We start from the raw sequence: 21,163 nt of genomic DNA on the forward strand, positions 1-21,163 counted from the left end.
TGTTTATATGAATTGCTAATCAATAACAAGCAGTTATCTAAAATATCCAAAAAAGTTCAAATAAAATTCTGTAAAATAATGTTATTTAAAATATTCTATAAATAATGGTATATTAATATCTATTTTTATTAATAATTTGTATTGTATTTATAAAAACTAAAATAAATAAATTCGATGTTGAATAATATATTTTTAACTTAAAAAACATGAAAACAGAATAATCTATTTAAGAAATAAAAAAATTATTTTATTTATACAAATCTTAGATATATATATATTTATATATAATTCACGTGTAGTATGACAACAAAAATTTCAAGTTATTAATAATTTATACATTCATTATATAACATAATATACACATCTGACACAAATTATATTTTAGAAAAATATCTCTATATATCAAAATAATGTATAAATTATAAGCCATTATCAAAGTGAATAAAGTTGATACTGTAGTCTATTGTGTGTCAAATAAAAATATTATACTAATAATAATAATAATTTCTATATACTTTATATTGTTTGATGTGATTTTTATTTCTCTATTTTATAGCTCCAATAATAAACTATAAATTCTTTTGCAGTATTTTACAGTATTATTGTTAAAAATAGAGGAGAAATAACAGGAAATATTCTTTAACTACTAATCGACACTCAAATAGTTGTGTGAAAATTGACTAAAATATTTTTTTTGACCAAAAAAAGGATTGCATTAAACTCTGGAGGAAATGTATATATATATATATATATACTATCTGGAGATTTAATATACATTTCTTGATAGTCAATAATATATACTAAACTATATCAACTATAATGGGCATCAATAGTGTCTGATGGCAATGGCGTGTCCAATATATAGTGCAAAAAATGTGTGAAATTTATTTTTATATACATACTATTCTTAAGATTGTTATTTTTAGATATAATGTGATATACAGTAATTTATTTGATTTCATATCATTATAATTTAGAAGTATATGCTCAACACGCTGTACTTAATATCATAGATCACATACAATATACACTATATATATATATCGATAAAATCAATTTATTTTTGTTTTTATTTTATAGCAATTTTTCAGAACATTTTATGTTTTATAATTTAACATAATTATATAAAATAATTAAAAACTTATGTATTTTTTTAATATAAAAATATTCAAACAAATCCTAATGCATTATATGGCTATTAAACATAAATTTTATTGCATTTAATGTGTAAATAACAGTGAGTTTAATGTATACAAAGGCTTAATAAGACTTATAAATAACAATTTGTATATAAAATATTGTCCCGAAATTCTGTCGGGAATTTCTTGCAAATAACTCTCATGTCTTTACTTTCATTCATTTATTATGCATTTTCTGTCGTAAATCTAGTGAAAGACTTTAATAATTTTATTGGATTTATCCCAAAGCTATAGAAAATGAGAGCGAAAATTGCATTGAAAAACATAATTTAAGTAATTTATATCATAATGTTAAATATAAATATTTGAGTAACAAAATTTTGATTCATTAAATTATTATTGTGCAATTAATTATCATACAAACAATATTATTATAAAGTATAATATTAACAATAAAAATATCAAATTATCTTAAAATATGCTAAATTAAATAAATTTTTAATTTTATTAAAAAATGGTGTATACTAAAGAAGTACTGGTATAATATATTAACAAAATAAAAATTATAAAATTTGTTATTTTAATTTTTATTCTTATATATTATAGAAATATAAATATGTTTTGCTAAATTTCTTTTTTTTTGTTATAAATAATATTATTAGTCTATTGTAGTATTTATTTGATACAGTATTAAAAATCTAAACTAAGTTTCCCAGTGGTTCTCCAAATAAATCATAATATAGTAGTGACCATTTGGTCATCAGTCACACACACACACACACACACACACACACACACTCACTCGCACAGTCACTCACTCACTCACACACACACACACACACACACACACACACACTCACTCGCACAGTCACTCACTCTCACACACACACACACACACACACTCACTCGCACAGTCACTCACTCACACACACACACACACACACACACACACACACACACTAAGATAAGACATAGTAAGTTAAAAGAATTTGTGTGATATTTATTGATTGCAGACAATTGTAGAAAAATATAACATTTACTAAAAAAGACAAAAAACATAAAATACTGTAAAAAACATTTTATATATTTTTACATCATTTTACCAAATGATAGTTTGTCTCATATCCGGGAATTACACTATTTTGAAAGCACTGGCACTGTATTGACAGTAGTAGTGGTGGGTAAACACAAACAGATCAGTGAGTGAAGAGTCTAGAAATGGGCTTAAAGTAAATGGAAATTTTAAGGATAAGTATACCTTTTGATGTTCAGTTGAATCTATTTTTTATATAAAATCTATATTTTTATAATAATATTTGAAAGTATAAATGGTTTTTCCGGTCTCAACAAAAAATCACACGCTATTAACGTTAACGACAACTATTGGGTCAGTTATCCAGGGGTTAGAGTTCGTTATTCATAACACATATACAGTTATAAGTAACTTCTGTACAGATATTTATCATTTAAGACAATAGTGTATCGGCTGATAGTTTGCAATTTACACAAAAATGTAAGTTTATACCACTTTTGTGTTAAGGTTACCATTGCTTTCAATGAACATTTATACAAGTATTTGTCGATCACAAAAAAAAGTAGAGATCAGTTGGTCTTAAAATTTTACAATAAATAGAAAAACCGAAAGAATCGACAAAATAATCGTTTTAAAGAAGCTTTAAATCAAGTATTTCTTTTACAATGAAAATCAATGAATACTATACAGTAGTAATAGTAATAATAATAGTAGTAGTGATCCACTTGTGATACTCTGGTGTTATATAACACATAAAAAAATACTAAAGGATAATATATTTTCATGTTTTTTACTATTGTTATATTCAGACCCGGAATATTTTGTATATATATATATCAATGATGCTTAAAACACTTTGAATTCTGTGAACTTTTGATATTTTAAATTTTCTTTTTGTATTAAGTTCTTGTGATTATTTATTATAACTGTTTTGAAAAAAATATATTTCTCTAAGAAAAGAGATTGAAATGCATTCATTTCTAAGACAAAACTAAACAAAATGTATCAAAAAATATATGATATATAAAATATATATTTTATTTAAGAGTTATAACCCTTTGCTCTGTTGAGATCTATTGGGCACTCAATCACGTGCAACAAACACAACACACATATTAGTTCACTATTCGAATCCATTGAAAACTGTAGGCTATATATAACCAAAGGTATTGTCATATATTTATAACAAACATCAAGAATACAAATATTAAAAGTATTTTTTACAAAAATAATAACAAAACAAACGAACAAATAATCAATATTTACTCCCATTTCAACTATTTATTATAAAAACAAAAACATATAATTAATAAAATAAAAAAGTTTTGTTTTAAATTGTTTGAAAAATAATTTTATAGATACATGTACTGTATTTATAATTTTAAAATATTATAAATATATTTTATTTTCTTTTATATAACATTATGACATCAAAAATTAATTTCTTGGAAATTGTCTACACAAATATCTAATAACATTATGTTTTAGATTAAAATATAATACCTATATTTTCAAATTATATTTATTGCAAATTATTTTGTATAATTATACAATGCTTATAATAATAGTTATATTTAGATATAAATAATAAAAATAGTATTTCTATAATATAAAAAACACTCAATACATATTTAGTAAAGATATATACAGTATTCACAACTATGAAAATATAATTATAATAAATAAATTGAAGATATAATAGCATAAAAGCAAAAAAAAATATCTACTATTTACAAAGTTATTATTTCAATAAATTCACGTTAAAAAGTAATCCAAATATTTATATAACAAATTTGAATAAATGAATATCAAATAAATGTAATAGAAAAAATACAAAATTATTTTCACATTTATTATTTTTATTTATTTTACTTTCTTACTGAAAAATTATTTGAATTACACAAAGATTTTCTTAACTGTAATTTAATCAAAAAACTTTACTCTATATTCATCTCTATTATTATTATTATTATTATTACTATTATTGTTTAAATGCTCGCAAAATATAAACTAATCTCTTAAGAGAATACTGTATATCGTATTATTCATATGTGTTATACTATGGCTGACAATACTATTCATAAAAACTCAAATATAGTGTATATCAGCACTAAAACAGTGACAGACATTAAGTACAATATTCTGCAATTTATGTGATTCCATAGTATAGTCAAATAAGAGACAAAATATTGCACTCAATGTACTAACAATACATATAAAACCTTAGATATTAATATTTACAATATTTTAAACCACAGAATATTCTTTAAAATTGAAAGCTGTTTTGACTATAAATTTGTACTCACTATTGATGTATTAAACAAAAAAGTATATTTGCTTTTAAAAGGCTTTCATAATATTTATATTTCATTATATAACATAAATGTTTATTCAGTTTTTACTCTCTCTCTCTCTCTCTCTCTCTCTCTCTCTCTCTCTCTCTCTCTCTCTCTCTCTCTCTACTTTTACTTAAACATATTTAATGTATTTTCTTAGCAATACTAAAGTCATAAGTGGAAAAATATAAAAATTGCTATTAAATAGAATTGAAGTATTATTTTGCCTAAACTTATAGTATATTTTGATATTTAATGTCTAACCGTTAAACGTCTTCATTCTTAAGCAAAACGAGAGCAGACATCACAACAAAAAATTTGCTATAATTTTGTTTGTTTTGTTATATGCTTTAAGAATTGAAAAGACAAAACTATTTACAATATATATAACATTAGTTTATTCCGTATTGTATTGAATTGTATGGGAAAAACAGTCAAATTTTAAAGAATAAAAATATTTTTAATGTATGTATTGATGCAATCATTTATTTGTTGTCCCATTGAATGACTGATATATAGGGAACAGGGATGACAATGTAGGGAACAGTAGTACAGATCGATCACACACACAGCCAATGGTGTAAACGACAGATTAGAATATGTTTTCTTATTGTTAAAAATAAAATATAAATATAAATGTGTCGTCTCTTAACATCACTCACCCACTCATTCAGCCTCTTATCTATCAGTTTTTATGTTCAAATTGATTATTGAATTTTATGTACATTTTCTCATAATTTTTTTTCATATAAAGCAAATGTAAAGTATTTTTATACAAATGCTTTATATTTAAGAAAAGTGTTTTTGAAAATTAAAATAATTTTTTGTATTTGTTTAAATGTTTCAACATTTTCAACGACTATTTTTTAGTTCAATTCAAATGTAAAGTTGAAAAGACATTATCAATAACTTACTATTATTCCAATAACAAGTAGTGTATCGATTGCATTGATTTTGTTATCAAAATACATTTGTTAACATACATTATATATACATATGTACTTTAATTCCCATGAAATGACAATTCAAATGCATYTACATTGCATTCAATAGCAAGACTTACCTAAAAAATAAATATAAAACATTAAAAAATATTTTTAAAATATTATAAAACATGAAATTTTTTACATTAATATTATTAAAAATCAGTCCATTTATCTACCAACATGTGTTCATAACAATGCATATAGGCATATCAAGACACTAAAAATTTCATTGCATTGTATGTATGCTTTTATTGTGAAAAATGTTTATATTTTTCTGTCTATAAAAACAAAAATCCATTCCCTGTATGTATGTATATATGTGTGTGTGGTGTCTAAACTTTAAGTCTCCATATTATCTTTTATATAAATATAAATATAATACTTATATACATAAAATATATATTAAAAACAATGTATGAAACCTAAAAAAAGTAAAAAAGCAAAAAAGTGTTGCATTTTTTATCAGATTTTTTGTTTTGCTGACTATTGTGCAAAATAAATATATATTTTTTGAACAAAAAAAAAAGTTTTATTTTTTAATATATCTATAACTGAGTACTGAAAAAGTAGAGCCAAAGTTGTGAGTGAAACATTACTTTCACAAAATCGGGTTTAAATATAAATTGATTTTTCAATATTTTTTCTTTGTTTGTTTATTGTTTTTCTATAATATTATTGAATAAGATTTATATATTTCAACTTTTAAATTATTAATAAATTAAATTAAAATGTGATAACTAGAGTGGCATATATATATATATATATAATATATTGAATTAAATTAAAATGTATGACCCATTGAATAAATACATTGTCACCTTTTATGACAATTTTCAAGATAAGAGCCGTATAGACACTGTTTTATTGGTAATGACATTAAATTTGCTTTAAGTCCACACATAGACAGACACAAACACATTGTAATATTGTTTAAATTTAAATAAAATATTTAAATAAAACATTTTGTTGCACCAGTAGTCTAGTCTAGTTTAGTGTTTAAGGCATGAAAAAACATTACAATATGTTTGCTATCAATCGGCTTATGTCTGTTAGAAAGTTATAATGACAGGCAATGCAACAAATTGGTCGAAACGGGCGGTCGTTATAAACGTAAAGACTGATAAAGTTTGCGAACAGCTGTTTATGCAAACATCAAACAGCAGTCCTTCATCTCATCCATTGGTCTCATCTTTGACGCACTCATAACATATAAATAGCATCAGAGAGAGAGAGAGAGATACACTATAACTAAATGATTGTTGTTTTTTGAATAAATTATTTATAAGCAATATTATAAACAATAAAGTAATTAGTTGTACGAAAGCATCGATGGTATGTTGTTGGACGTCATAATAACAACATAAACGACTGGAGGTTATAGATAAAGGGATGATTGAAAAAAAACAATGTTAGATATATGCATGACTTTGAATATGTTTTTACATATATATATTACTGTATATATAATAGTAAAACACATAAAAATGTATTGATTATAAAATAAACAATACAAAGTCAATGTATGTTATATTAAAGTCACATAAAGTGACACAAAAATAAAGTAAATTTTGTTTACGCTTTTCATATAATGTATTATTTTTACATTTTTCGTATGCATTATATTCGCTTCAACAGAATATTCTCTGTTTTGAAGACTTTTCTAATATTTTTCAAGTTTTCAATCATAAAATTCTCACATATTTTCTTAAATATATATAAAGTACAGAATATACTCTCTTTTACTCAAAGTATATGAAGAGTAAAAATATTTTTCATATAGTGTTACATATATTAAACTCTCTCTCCTCTCTCTCTCTCTCTCTCTCTCTCTCTCTCTGCTCACTTATTACAAATATTAAATATTATTTCATATATATCAATATTATATATCAATTATATATATATTTGACTGAAAACGTTTGTTAAAAAGAAAAAATTTCTATCCATATATCGATCAAACATTTATTATATCACTTATACTCTCATATATGTATAAATACTGTAGTGTATAATACAACACAGTAAGTCCAATATATTAAAAAACTTCAATAAAATAATTTTAAACCCAACTTTAAATGTCAGAAAAATAAATCTCACATTTTTCATAAAAACTAGTTTTATCATATTTTCCATATAAAAGCAAACCCAACAAAAATTGGATTAATTAATAATAATAATATTGGTCTGAAAACAAAAATAGAAATTTCATAATAATAATACACAATAATATTTTTGAAGTTAATGTTAGATATTTAATAAAAATTATCTATTGATGACTTAGTGGTCTATGTGTTTAGTGTCACTTAGTAGCCACTGATATGTCTCTCTGACTAAGCGTTTTAGAGTAGTATATGACTTATAAATTATAAGTTATAATACAAAAACCATTTAATTGCTTATAAAATTTATTAGAGCATAATATCTAATTGATGTTCGCTTAATATGATATGTCTAAACATTTTTCAATTGTTTGATCTTGCTAAGTTTTAATTATTTTAAATTATCATTAGTTTACAATTGCATTACAAGTATGTATGTATTATATGTTGTTTAAAAAAGCAAATGTAACTTTTTATTTTTAAATAAAAAAAACTGTAATTGAAATTTATACACATATATAAAAATCAAATCATTTGTCAAATGAGATGCAATACTAGTATAATAAATGTTATTCAAATGTGTTCAATAGTTAATCAAACATTTGTTTATACGGACTGTCTATCAATTTGTATAATATAAGTCAAACCTGTTTATATAATAAACTTGATTTATACTATGAAATAAATATATACATATAATCTGTAAATAAATAAATTGCAGAATAAATTTATGACCAAATCATTGCATTGACAATGACATTGATATACAAGTAAAATATTGTAAAAATTCATAAATACTAACAGATATACTATAAATAAAGTATCGGGGTATCATATAGCTTGATGCTTATAAATAAATACTATAATAAATACTATATGTTAAATGTATACAAAAAACAGGAAAAATATTAAATATTTTAAACAAAATTTACGTCCATTAATCTTAACTTATTTGTAGTATTTCTTTATATTTAGAAAAAATCAAAGATAATGTTATTTACTATAATACTCTAATTAAAAGCTTAAATTTATGAATTAAATGAGAGTTTTTTCTTGTAAAAATTACTCAAAAAATTTGTTATCATAATATCAAGTTTTTAGTCAAAACTAAAATCAAGATTTAATCAATTAATATGTAATATATTTTTATGTATCAAGTTTTAAGTAAGTTTTATGTAATTTTAAAGAATGATTTTTTACAGTAAATTTAAGTTTTTTTATTTGATTAGGAACGCCCTCATAAATATTAAGTAATGTTTCCCAATCCCAGTGCCCAATGCTGTCATTGTTAAACATCTAAATCTATATTTCATTGATATATCGTTGATATATAAGTTTGGATCTCTGTTGTTGTTGTTAAAGGACTTGTATTTATATTTAAGATTTATGTCATAAATTGTGTCAAATTCAATACATTATGGGTACCGGACGTGTGTGGGACAGGTATATTGATATATGTTTTCAGGTACAAATAAACAATAAATTAACTAATAGTTAAAACAGTAGGCGATCTAAAATAGTAGTAATTCATTACAAAAAAATAGTTTATTATTACAAACACCAAAAGGAAAACATTAATAGCTTAATAAAAATAAATAAATAAATTTTAAATATTAAACAATAATTCACAAATAATATTAAAAATTATTATTACTGTATTTTACAATTCAATGTTGCAAATGTTTTTTTTTAAACTAAATAAATTCATTTATTATTCATAACTTCCTTATAATTATTCAGTCCACTATAATTGGATGTGGGGTTACCCCATATTTATACATTTATTCATAGATATTTATAATAAAAATCATGTTTATTATCATTTATTTTAATAAACAAATTATTAGTAAAAACTAAAAAATGTAGTTTCATGAATCACAATCTACTTGGGTATGTCTAGTCTAAATAAAAATATATTTTCATGAAAATAAATGTTTCAAAATATACTATTTAAATTATATTTATTTTGCAATTAATCGCAATGAAAACATTTAAAATTGAATAATAAAATAATAAAAATACTTAAAAGGATTTTTGCAGTTTTTATATAAAAATTATATCTTATTTTTATTATTTAAATAGTTAAAATTACATTTATTGAAAATAATGATCATTTTTCATCAAAAAATATTGCATGAGTCATATGAAAACTGTATATATCATATCATATATCTTTTTTTGTCATTATATAACATAAAATAAATACTTTTATGAATATATCCAATGCTTATATAACTAACAAAAATCATTGTAAAACTAAAAATTATTTTTTCATGATTTATTTCATCTTTATTTTGATTTTCACATTTAACACAATTATATCGTAATATATTGCATAAATCATAAACAAAATAGTGTTCAAAGATTTGATTGAATAAATAAAAAATATTTTGCTATGATTTGAATTTTTAAAAAAATACTTAAACTTAAAATCAACAGACAAAACACAGTAATAATATTTTTTTCAAAGATTATAAAAATTTACAATTTTAATAAAACAATAATAAATTATAATTAAAAGATAATTAAATTAATTTTTAAAATATAATATAATAGTTTCAACTTCTAGCTCATCAAAAAATAAATGACAAATAAAGTCATTTTTCCTCTTAATTAAACTTAATTTATAAAAAAATAATAATCGTAATAACAATTTTTTATAAATAAAACTTTAATTAAAATGATTTAAGTTAACTAAAAAATTTACTAATATATAAAATATATAATATATATATATATAAACAATTTTTTCCGGTAATTCAAAACATAATAATGATAATAATAATACTAAAGCTATTTTTCTTATCTATTTTTATTGCCAAAAATATAGTCTAACTTTAATGTTTATTTTGAAATTTAACTTTAATTATATTAAATGAAATAAATTTTGAAATTCAAAATGTGTTGTAAACGACAGTCCAGTAAGTGATCCGTTATCACAGCTAAGGACAGGTATATGTTTGATATAAAAGTTTATTATGCCTTAATAAGGATGAAAAATATAAACAATTTTTGAATCTAACTCTTATTAAGTTAATTTATTTTTTGCAAATAATTATTTATTTCATTTCTTTCAGTTTTGCAGTTTATATATGTATTACTATAGGGTATAATATAGTGATTTCATAATACGACTAAAGATTTATAATGAAATAGAGATTACAAATTGGAGTCTAAATTGTGGTGTTTTTTATCGCAAATATTTCTCTCTTCATTTGAAGCAAATTGAGTAACGAAAACATTTCAGTCTTTATATACGGAAGTTATCATTAAATTTAATGTTTTAATACAATTATATTTAAAACAATAAAATATCCGAAAACTATTAGTAGTTTTTGGTAAACAAAACGAGTTGCAGTAGTAGTAGTAGTAGTTGTTGTAAGTAGTAGTCATATGTTATGCCAATCGCCACGACTTGGCGTTAATTAAAGCAAACACTCATTAAAAACAATATGTATTATATTTAAAGGCATCCTTTAATAATATCCTAAATACAGTAGTTTAACACTGTAACAACATTTGTTATACATATTTGATGATATACTGCATATTTGTTAGTATTAGGGGATGAAAAAGGAGAGAGAGAGAGAGAGAGAGAAAGAGAGAGAGAAAGAGAGAGAGAAAGAGAGAGAGACTACTGTATCATTTATATGCAAAATGTGTTTCAATATTTCTAAACTGTTCTCAAAAATGCCTTACAGTTTAAAGCCATTAATATATAGTGTATTTAAACAGTTATAACTTACAACTATTATTTTAATAAATAATTTATTCAACTATCAAATGAGTTATTAATTATATTCAACTAATTAATGGCAATAATTATATGATTGGTCATACGTTAATATATGATTGAGTGCACTGATGAAAGTTAAAACACTAATAATATTTTATAATATAAATATATTTCCCGTTCAATATATATTTTACATGTAAATTAACTAATTATACTATTAGATACATTAAAATCAGGAAACTGTAGACTTAATTTTTCATTTTATTACTTATTATTTAAATAACATTAAATTTAATATTCAAATATAATTTTCAAGATTTTTTTTGTACAATGTGATTGATCAAATAAAAGTAGTATATTTATAATATTATAATATTATAAAGCAGTATTTTAAAAATAAATAACTATAATTATTAAGTATGCAAAATATAACTGTATTGTGCTATTTCAGTGTATCTTTATAATGGGATATAATATAATTTTTTAAAAAATCATAAACAGTAATATAAACAATGCAAAAGTTACTTTATGAATTATATTAAAAAATCAGATATATAAATAAATATAAATACAGTATAATATACAGTATATTAAAAATATATAGTTATTTACTTTGGGTTAAATACACAGGAAAATATACAATAAAAACATAACCAAATAGTGATGTTAAGAAATATATGTTTTATTTTTTTTTATCTTTCAGTCAACACATTAATAAATGTACTGTACTTACAGTAAAAGTATACATTAGTTACAGCATATAACATACACTATAGTATATTGTAGTGTATATTAATATTTATATAAATGTTAAAAATGTTTATTCTAGTCATTTAAAGATATATTATGTAAAAAAATCAATTCAAATATGTATTTATATATACCATTTTAATTATTGTAATGTAAGTACATTTATATATTCGAATCAATTGGTCAATAGATATCAATATTTTATATTTGTACTAAAATACATGCATTTTGTCAAAACTAAATAAACATTTTCCTAAAAAGTATAATCAGCAATTGCAAGTATATTGCATTAAATTCAAGTGCAATATAGATATTACATAAAGTGGTATATTTAATGTGACCCCTACTCCACGTAAATTATAAGATGAAAGCGAAGTTATTTATTTTTAAGGGATAAAAAACGGGTCCAAACGTTAGATACGGATGTGATTATGGTTTAAGTGTACGTTTAGTGCATACATACACATATAACACACACAAAAACATATCAATCAATACGTGGGCTCTTAGAAAGTGAATGAGAGGATAGGGATGTATAACCTTTGAAATGTACACCAAAATAGAGAGTATATGTTTATATACGGCTCTTAACAAAATTGATTCCCAAAAAAAACTTTACTTTGCTTTTTGTGCTTTACTTTCCCTAACGTTACCGTAAAATGCATTGATTTGATAGCTGAATGAGGCATAAGATTTGTGTGTTATTTGAGTTCATTAAATAATAAAATCTCAATATATTTTCTCTCTCTCTCTCTCTCTCTCTCTCTCTCTCTCTCTCTCTCTGCCAGACATCACTTCGTAGTGTTTGTAAGAGTACAGTACCAGTGATGGCGAGTCTCATAGAGTAATAAATAATAATAATAATAACAAAATACTAGTATTAATAATCAAATGGATAAAATTGATGTAAAATTTAAATGATATGTGCAACAAATTGTTAATTAAATATGTTTATATTTTAAAATAAATCTAAACAAAAATAATGATAATATAATAATAAGTGAGCACGTACAATTTGCATTGTTAATAAATTACTAGTTTTCTATACATACATACAATACCTCCCATTTCCCTTTAATTAAAATTAAATGTTTTCATATATTGTATGAATATATAAATGATTACTGAGGAGCACAGGTATATCTATGAGAGTCACTCATCTGGGAATGAGATTATAATACATACAATATATGTGAGGTCAGAAGGGATAGCACTCATATGAGATGCCTTACCATAAATATAAGAGTTATTAGTTTAGTAAATGAGATAAAATAAATAAGAGATGACTACTACTTGAATAATATAATGTGATTTGTTTTTATTCATTCATTTATGTTTAGTATTCATCACAAATCCTAATGCCTTTTCAGTTAACGTTAAACTAAAAAAAAATATCTGTTTTTGTTGTTTTGTTTATTATTATAGTTTGTTTTTATATTTTTGCTAAATAACAAAATAATGATGTAATTTAAAAGATAATTATAATAAACTTGTAGTGAAACTTATTTTGTTGTATTACGATTTTTATATTATTATATATTTTAGTCATCTTTTAAATACAATTTTGCTGTACAAATTAAAACTAATATATCATTTATCTTATTATTATTGAAGTTATCCTTTAAAAATATATTTTATCATTTTAATCGATGATGAATAGCATAAAATTGAAGTGTTTGTTGCCTTTAAATTTAAAAATAAATCCATAATAAAAATTATGAATTTTATATACAATTTTATTATATAAAGTGTTGGTTATTATAATTATTATTCACAATTTGGATTCATATACGCCTCTCAGCTCTCTCTCTCTCTCTCTCTCTCTCTCTCTCTCTCTCTCTATCTATCTTACATTATAAAACACTGACACTCACTCACACTTATATACATTACACATAAACCCATCTAAACCTCCCAGTGCTGTCTCTTCCTGATTGACTGATAATGGGGTCTTTCAGACAAAACTGTTTTAATATTTTTTTTGCTGTCAATTAAGATTTACATAAAAATTAAATTAAAAACAAAACATTTGATACTTTTAATGTATTTATAGTAAGGATGAGTTTTTTAAGATACAGTTATTGAATGTAACATTATATAGCAATTAATATATAATACAAACACAAACACACATCTGATATTGATATTAAGCTTAATATGATTGCCATAAAAAATACATCAGAATATTCCAATGAGTTTATGCCATAAAAATATTAATATATGTATTCATTGAACCAAAAAAATCGTTTATATGAATATTAATAAGTTATTATAAATATAAATTTCAAATTAAAATTTATCATTAAATACACTAAAATTTAAGAAATTGCTCGTTTTAAATATTTATATAATAATATAAAATAAATAAGATGTAGAGTAGTAGCAAATTAAAATTTTATTAATTTTTATAAAAATATCTTATTAGTATAAATGATATAATTATATGTTCACTAAGTTGTAAATAAATATCAAATAACTAATTAAAGTAAATCAAAACTTGTCTTCAAAAATGCTTTTATAATTTAAATATAAATGATAAGACGTATCCGGGGATACATACAAATATACTACTATTTTATCTTTTTTATTTACTAATAAATATTTTTTTTCAAAAAATATAACAAATTATTTTCTAAAATATCAAATCACAAACACATACTTATATTAATTCATAAATATTATTATTGAATTATATATACTCATGACATAAAATAGTGATAAATAGTGTTTATATACCGTATATATCAAAATCTATATAAACAAAAAACATTAATTTTTGTTTCAGATTAACGATATAATACCATTATTATTGCCATTACTATTATTATAATAGCAAATGTTATTTTTTGTGACTGACAGCTCAAAACATTATTTTTATTTTAATAAATATTAGTTTATTAATACAATATTTTCATTCTTAATACTTATTCACAAATGTATTAACACTAACACACATATAAAATGTAGTATTTATACTGTAGTATCAAATATACGATTAATGATGTATTGATGTATATGTGTATAAGTATTAAAATATTATATTATTGTTAAAATTTAAATAGAAATAATAGAAATAATAATAATTAATAAAATATATCGGTATATACTGTAATTGATTGTATAACTATGTAAGTCATGTAAAGTTGATTATCAAATATTTTATTATTGTTTATAATATTTTTATTCAGGCATTTGCTTTAAATCTTAAATTATTTTCAAATTATTTTTGGATATAAATTATTTCCAAGAAATTAGCGTTTTTTAAGTCAATTAAAATGAGAAAACATTTTTTCCTAAAAGATTTTAATCTACTTTTTGAAGATAAGACAAATATTTAAAGTTTTTTTGAAAGACCTACAAATCGGAGAGAGAGAGAGAGAGAGAGAGAGAGAGAGAGAATGTCTCTCATTAAGTCATTAAATAATTAGCTGAGAGACACAAAAAGTTTTTTTAAATTAATCAAATTTTTTGGATGAATAAAATCCGTATTTAAGCAATACTTCCTTTTAAATAGACAACAAAATTGACTAAAAATATAATTTTAAATTAGATAAAATAGTAATATAAAAATAACAAATACAAACTACTCTTTCACATTCATAACAATAATATTGTGAGATATTTGTGACCAAAAATAGCACAACAATTATCATTTTTTATTTTTATGTCTCCAAAAAAAATTCAATTGAGTAGACAATCAAATCAATTGATAAAAATAACAACAGAAATACTCATCAAAAATAACTACAGTTTTGATTTCCGAATTTTGTATTTCATATATACAACAAAAAATTATTTAATATTAACTGTAAAAATCAAATGCATTTTTGCCAATTAAAATAATGTTTGAAATCTATTTAAAAAAGTTTAGAATTGTGTGAAAATTTTAAACTCTATGGGAATCTTATTAAATGGTTTTTTGTTTGGTGTGTATGTCTTATAAATGTTTCCTAACTGTAAGTCTATTTTTTAGTCTTTAATATACAATCCTTTTTATGGTGACTCCAAGTTTGCCATCAAAATTGATTTATTACTCATATATAATATATTTACTGATTTTTTTTCTCTGTATATTATTTTTTATGTAATATTATTTATGAAATAAAAGTGACGACAATTTTCTTATCATTTTTTCCGTTCACTTCTATTATTGTCGTTTGACTTTACGCTAGTTTTTTGTATATATTTTTATCAACAAAAAATCAATCTTTAAAACTGCATATTGAAGTGATATCGAAGTTTTTATAATAATTGCTAGATTACCTCAAAATATCAAACGTATCAAACAATTTTTAAAATAATAAATCTTACATATAAAAATATAGTATACTTTACAATATATACAGTACATATTTATAAATACAAAATTTTAATTTAATCTCAATAACTTAAAATAATACAAATTTTATTTTTCATTTAAATTATTAAGCATAAAATGATACTGTCTGGTGATAATTATAATTGTAAGAAATAATATCTTTCAAAAAATCAACCAATATTTGAAGTGATATCAAAATATCATTTATATGCATAATAAAAATTGCATAAAATATTTAGATTGAAATTACATATTTAGTGTATGTGTATGTGTATGTGTATGTGTATGTGTATGTGTATGTGTATGTGTATGTGTATGTGTATGTGTATGTGTATGTGTATGTGTATGTGTATGTGTATGTGTATGTGTATGTGTATGTGTATGTGTGATATAAAAAGAGATATTTGAGAAAGTAAAGCATCTGAGAGTGAAAGATGCAATTATTGGTTTGTTGGTGTGAAAAATGATCATGCTCAAAGTGGTTTAATATAAATAAAATAAATATATATTATATTTGCAATAAGTTATTTTGCTGTTATAAAAGTGTAGTTCAATAGTTTGTAATACAAGAAATTGATATAAAATACTAAATGAAAAGAGTATCCAATTTCCTTAAAGTAATAGTTCTCAAACTTTTATCATTATAATCTAAAATAAATATATATTACATATCAACCAATGATAATATGCAACTTATATACTGTATAATAATACTGTATGATTGGTACTGTATTTATAACAATTTATTATTTTTTATTATTTTCAACTAACAGTTAACCCATGAATGACCCAAATTAAAGGTAACCATAAATCGATTTTTTCATTAAATCGAATTTTTTCGTGAAATTTATACAATAGATTAACAAAAATCATTATATAATTTGCATTTAACTTTATATTTGAAATACATTGATAAGTGTTGACATAATTGTCCAAAAGTGAGAACTTGTGAAATAATTACTTAAAGTTTTAAGTCCTGAATATTTATATAAACAATTGTTTGATAAAAAAGATCTGTTGTTTATTATGTAATTTAAAACTCGAGCTATTTTTTGCTAACATAGAAAAAACAAATAGCATTTTAGAAATTAAATACCGTCTCACAGTAAAGTCAACCTAAGTTAGAGCACCCGTAACTGATTATCTGGGGTATAGGGGGTGTAGGGGGAGATTCAATGATGGGATGCTATGATGCTTTGAATGCCATTAATTAAGGCATGCATGCAAACGGCAGTACGTATGCATTGAAATGACTAAAATCAAAACCATATTGTATTCATTGAAATGAGTTTATATTAAATAATTTTGTCGCAACTTTTCTCTGTTCATTTGCCACACCAGGAGTGCTCTCTCTCTCTCTCTCTCTCTCTCTCCCTCTCTCTCTCTCAGCTGTAGAGCACTGGTATGAATGCATATTAAAGAGATGAGAGGGAGGTTTAAAAAAAGAGAGAAAGTTATATCACTATATATATTGTAAGTAAAGTCAGATCAGATTATCACAAAAAATGTGGCGAACATATTGTAAGCCACATATTCATCACCCGTTTGAACGCCCGGTGCGATGCGTTCAGTGCTTATATCTCACGCACACAATCATACAAACACATTGAACGCACTGTACGATCAAATTGAGTGCTTAAATGCCCACTCCATGCCTCTCGTGTAAAGTATAGCCAATTTAGGAGAGAGTGAGGGAGAGGTTTGAGTGCGAGATTAGACTTTAGTCTAAAAATTTTATTTATTCAAAAGTTGTGTGATTTATATAATGAAAAATATTTTGATAGAAATCAAATGGTTTTTTTGTTAAACAATAATCCATATTTCGTGTCATTCATATCGATAACATTGGTGTCAATGCATATGTGGTGTGTTATTACCGTTATATATGTGGTCGCCCTCTAATGACACCACACACTGCAAACCATTTCTATCAAACTTATACCAAACCATATCATAACATATAATACCAATCTATACAATAAAATGCATTATATTTAAGACAACAAAATATTGAGTTTGAAAAATGCTATTTTGAAATATATATTTTTTGTTGAAAACTATGATATAATATAGTGTCTAATATATTGTGTCAAACACTTGACAATTATATTTCTCTTTCTCTCAGATCAGTTGGTGTCTGACATCACTTCTCATTTTCTTCATATATGTCACTGAAGGGAGAGTCAGTTTCTTATATACTATATAGACATAGACTCACAAATACAGCACAAGTAGTAGTATGTGTTAGATAGTGAATACCAGTACCTCTCCTCCCTTCCCAATGCTCTCATCATCTCTTCCTCAATGATAGTCTCCATTCTTATTCTTCACCAGTCATTCGCAGCACTGGTGGTAATGGTATACGCGTGAGATAGACATATAACAACTATAGACATTGCATTGGTAGCTATGGGAGGACTGGGACTATGACTTATACTCTTCATACATACAAACATGTCATAAGACGATTCAATGACTGAAAAAACGGTTAGCTTTGGGTCACTAAAGAGGAATACCATCGAAGAGAAAGAGAGAAATAGAAAGAAAGAGAGAAATTACTGTAAAAAATTTAGTGGGTTTTTGTACAGTTGTATGAAGTGATTAGTATTTGGGATAACAAAAGTCCACATCGACTGTAAACCTCATTATATGACACATCATAACCAGTGTTGGCCATCACTATGTTTGCTTATATAATATTAATAATAATAATAATGATTTATATTTTGTTTTCTATGCAAAACATGATTTATAGTTTTTATTATTTTATATTTTTATATTATATTTTTCTTATAAATCCTATATATATAAGAGAGAGAGAGAGAGAGAGAGAGAGAGAGAGAGAGAGAGAGAGAGAGAGAGAGAGACTCAATATAAAGATGTGTGTGTTTTGAAAATAAAGTAATAAATTATATGAATTGATAGCAAAAAAATGTTTATTGAATTTTAAAATATAAAATATTTTAGGCAATCATTTAATAGTGTCTGAATTTTTATAGCATACATACAACACACCGTAATATGCATTAAACATCATATTGCCGGCAATTAATCAGTGGGAAAGGGATATATCTATATTTTAATAATGTAAAGCAATGTTTATCCTATAATAATAGTAGTGAAAACTTACCTAATATGAGATGTAAGCAAATGATGACAATTTGCTTGAATGTCGTTAATCTCCATTTCATTGTATTTGTTATTTGCATTTTGCTTAGCAGTTATTATTATTTACTGACAAAGTTGTCCAAAGTTTTTAATACATCAAATTAAATCATAAATTATTATAATAAAAACACAAATTAAAACTTGAAATCAAAAAAAAGTTTTTTGTTTCAAAGTTTCTGAATATCATACAATTTGAGTCAATAATAATCCATACATTTTAAACACAGTTTTCATTTTGTGTGTTATATAACACATAAAAAGTCACAAAAATGTATTGTTTTATTAGTCCACAATTTTTCGGCGATTATGTATTAAAACTATTAAAATCAATCAAAATTTTTGGGCAATTTTTTGTATAGAAAAATGCACGCGAAAAATAAAGTGTAAGCTTATGTAGATAGACGTCGTGCCATTCATAACAACATCCAATTCCTCTCAAAATCACTAATTCTCCAAACGTTAACAACACATACTGTAGTATATCTTTAAGACAAGTGTCGACATTCAGTGCTTCTCTCAGTGCACTCACAGAGTCTGAGGGATCAGTAGTTTGAACACAATTTGCCGTTCAGTCACTACAGTCATAACGCCTGCGCTTTCATTGCACTCACCTATAACTTCATATAGACTGAACCCACAGTGCCATTTGGTGGCAGTTTTTGGTACTATTGTTACCTATAAAAAAAATCTTACAAATTAACAAGATAAATTTGTTTTTAATTTACAAATATAGCATAAATATACTAATATATTAAAATAATTTGTGTTTACATAAAATTTTAATATTAAAAGTTTCCAATATTACATCAAATAAATAATTTTTATATATACACATATTTAAAAAACATAATGATTTTTCGTATATACAAATAAATAGCATTAATAATATCTTCAATCAATTTAATTTCAAATTTAATTATCCTTAAGATTGGTTTTTATTGATTAAACTGTTATTTGATTAAACATTAATTATTTAAAGTATTTTTTATGAAAGAGCTTAAGAATAAATATAGAAAATGATAACTTTCTAAAAAATATTTTATTGTAAAGTCGCATAAAATCAATAAATTCATTTAGTCAAATGTATATAATTATGATTATAGCTTAAATGCCTGTTTGTATTTATTTTCCTCCCGGAGCCCATCCAAAAAGCAGGTGATATGACATGCATTGCAATTGACCGCTGATTGTCAGCACTGATTGCTCGATCCAACCAAACATTGCTATATATCTGTCTAATAATAATAATTGCCATCAAAATAAAACTTTAGATATTATAACTATTTGGACGACGCGTGCCGTTAACACACATAGTGCTTATCATATGAATATTTATCATATTGATAAATATAACAATGAGCAAGGTTGTTTAAATAAAATTATTAGTCCTATTTATTAAAAATGATAATTTCTATTGTTATTGTTATAATAACTTTTGTCAAATAATACGATATGAAACTATGAAACTTTGTAATAAGTGAGCTCTGGATGATATTGATTAGCAAAATAGAGCGTTAATATCAATGTGTAAACTTAATGCTAACCAAACACAAGTTATATTGACACCCATTGCACATCCCTGTGCTAGTGAGCCGTTG

General features: G+C 23.3%; 1 protein-coding gene across 1 annotated transcript in view; it reads right to left on the reverse strand.

Annotated features, from left to right (window-relative positions):
• LOC128952657 (nephrin-like) overlaps nt 1-19,677 on the reverse strand; it is an 89,472-nt gene extending 69,795 nt beyond the window's left edge. Inside the window, exon 1 of the mRNA XM_054298085.1 lies at nt 19,528-19,677. Coding sequence (XP_054154060.1) covers nt 19,528-19,606 — 79 coding nt within the window. The 5' untranslated portion in view covers nt 19,607-19,677. The remainder of the gene's footprint in view (nt 1-19,527) is intronic.
• Between the last annotated feature and the right edge of the window lie 1,486 nt (nt 19,678-21,163).

The sequence above is a fragment of the Oppia nitens genome, unplaced genomic scaffold (genome assembly GCF_028296485.1).
Source record: "Oppia nitens isolate AA-2021 unplaced genomic scaffold, nextdenovo-longstitch-racon4-pilon3 scaffold1_pilon_pilon_pilon, whole genome shotgun sequence".
Lineage (NCBI taxonomy): Eukaryota > Metazoa > Arthropoda > Arachnida > Sarcoptiformes > Oppiidae > Oppia > Oppia nitens.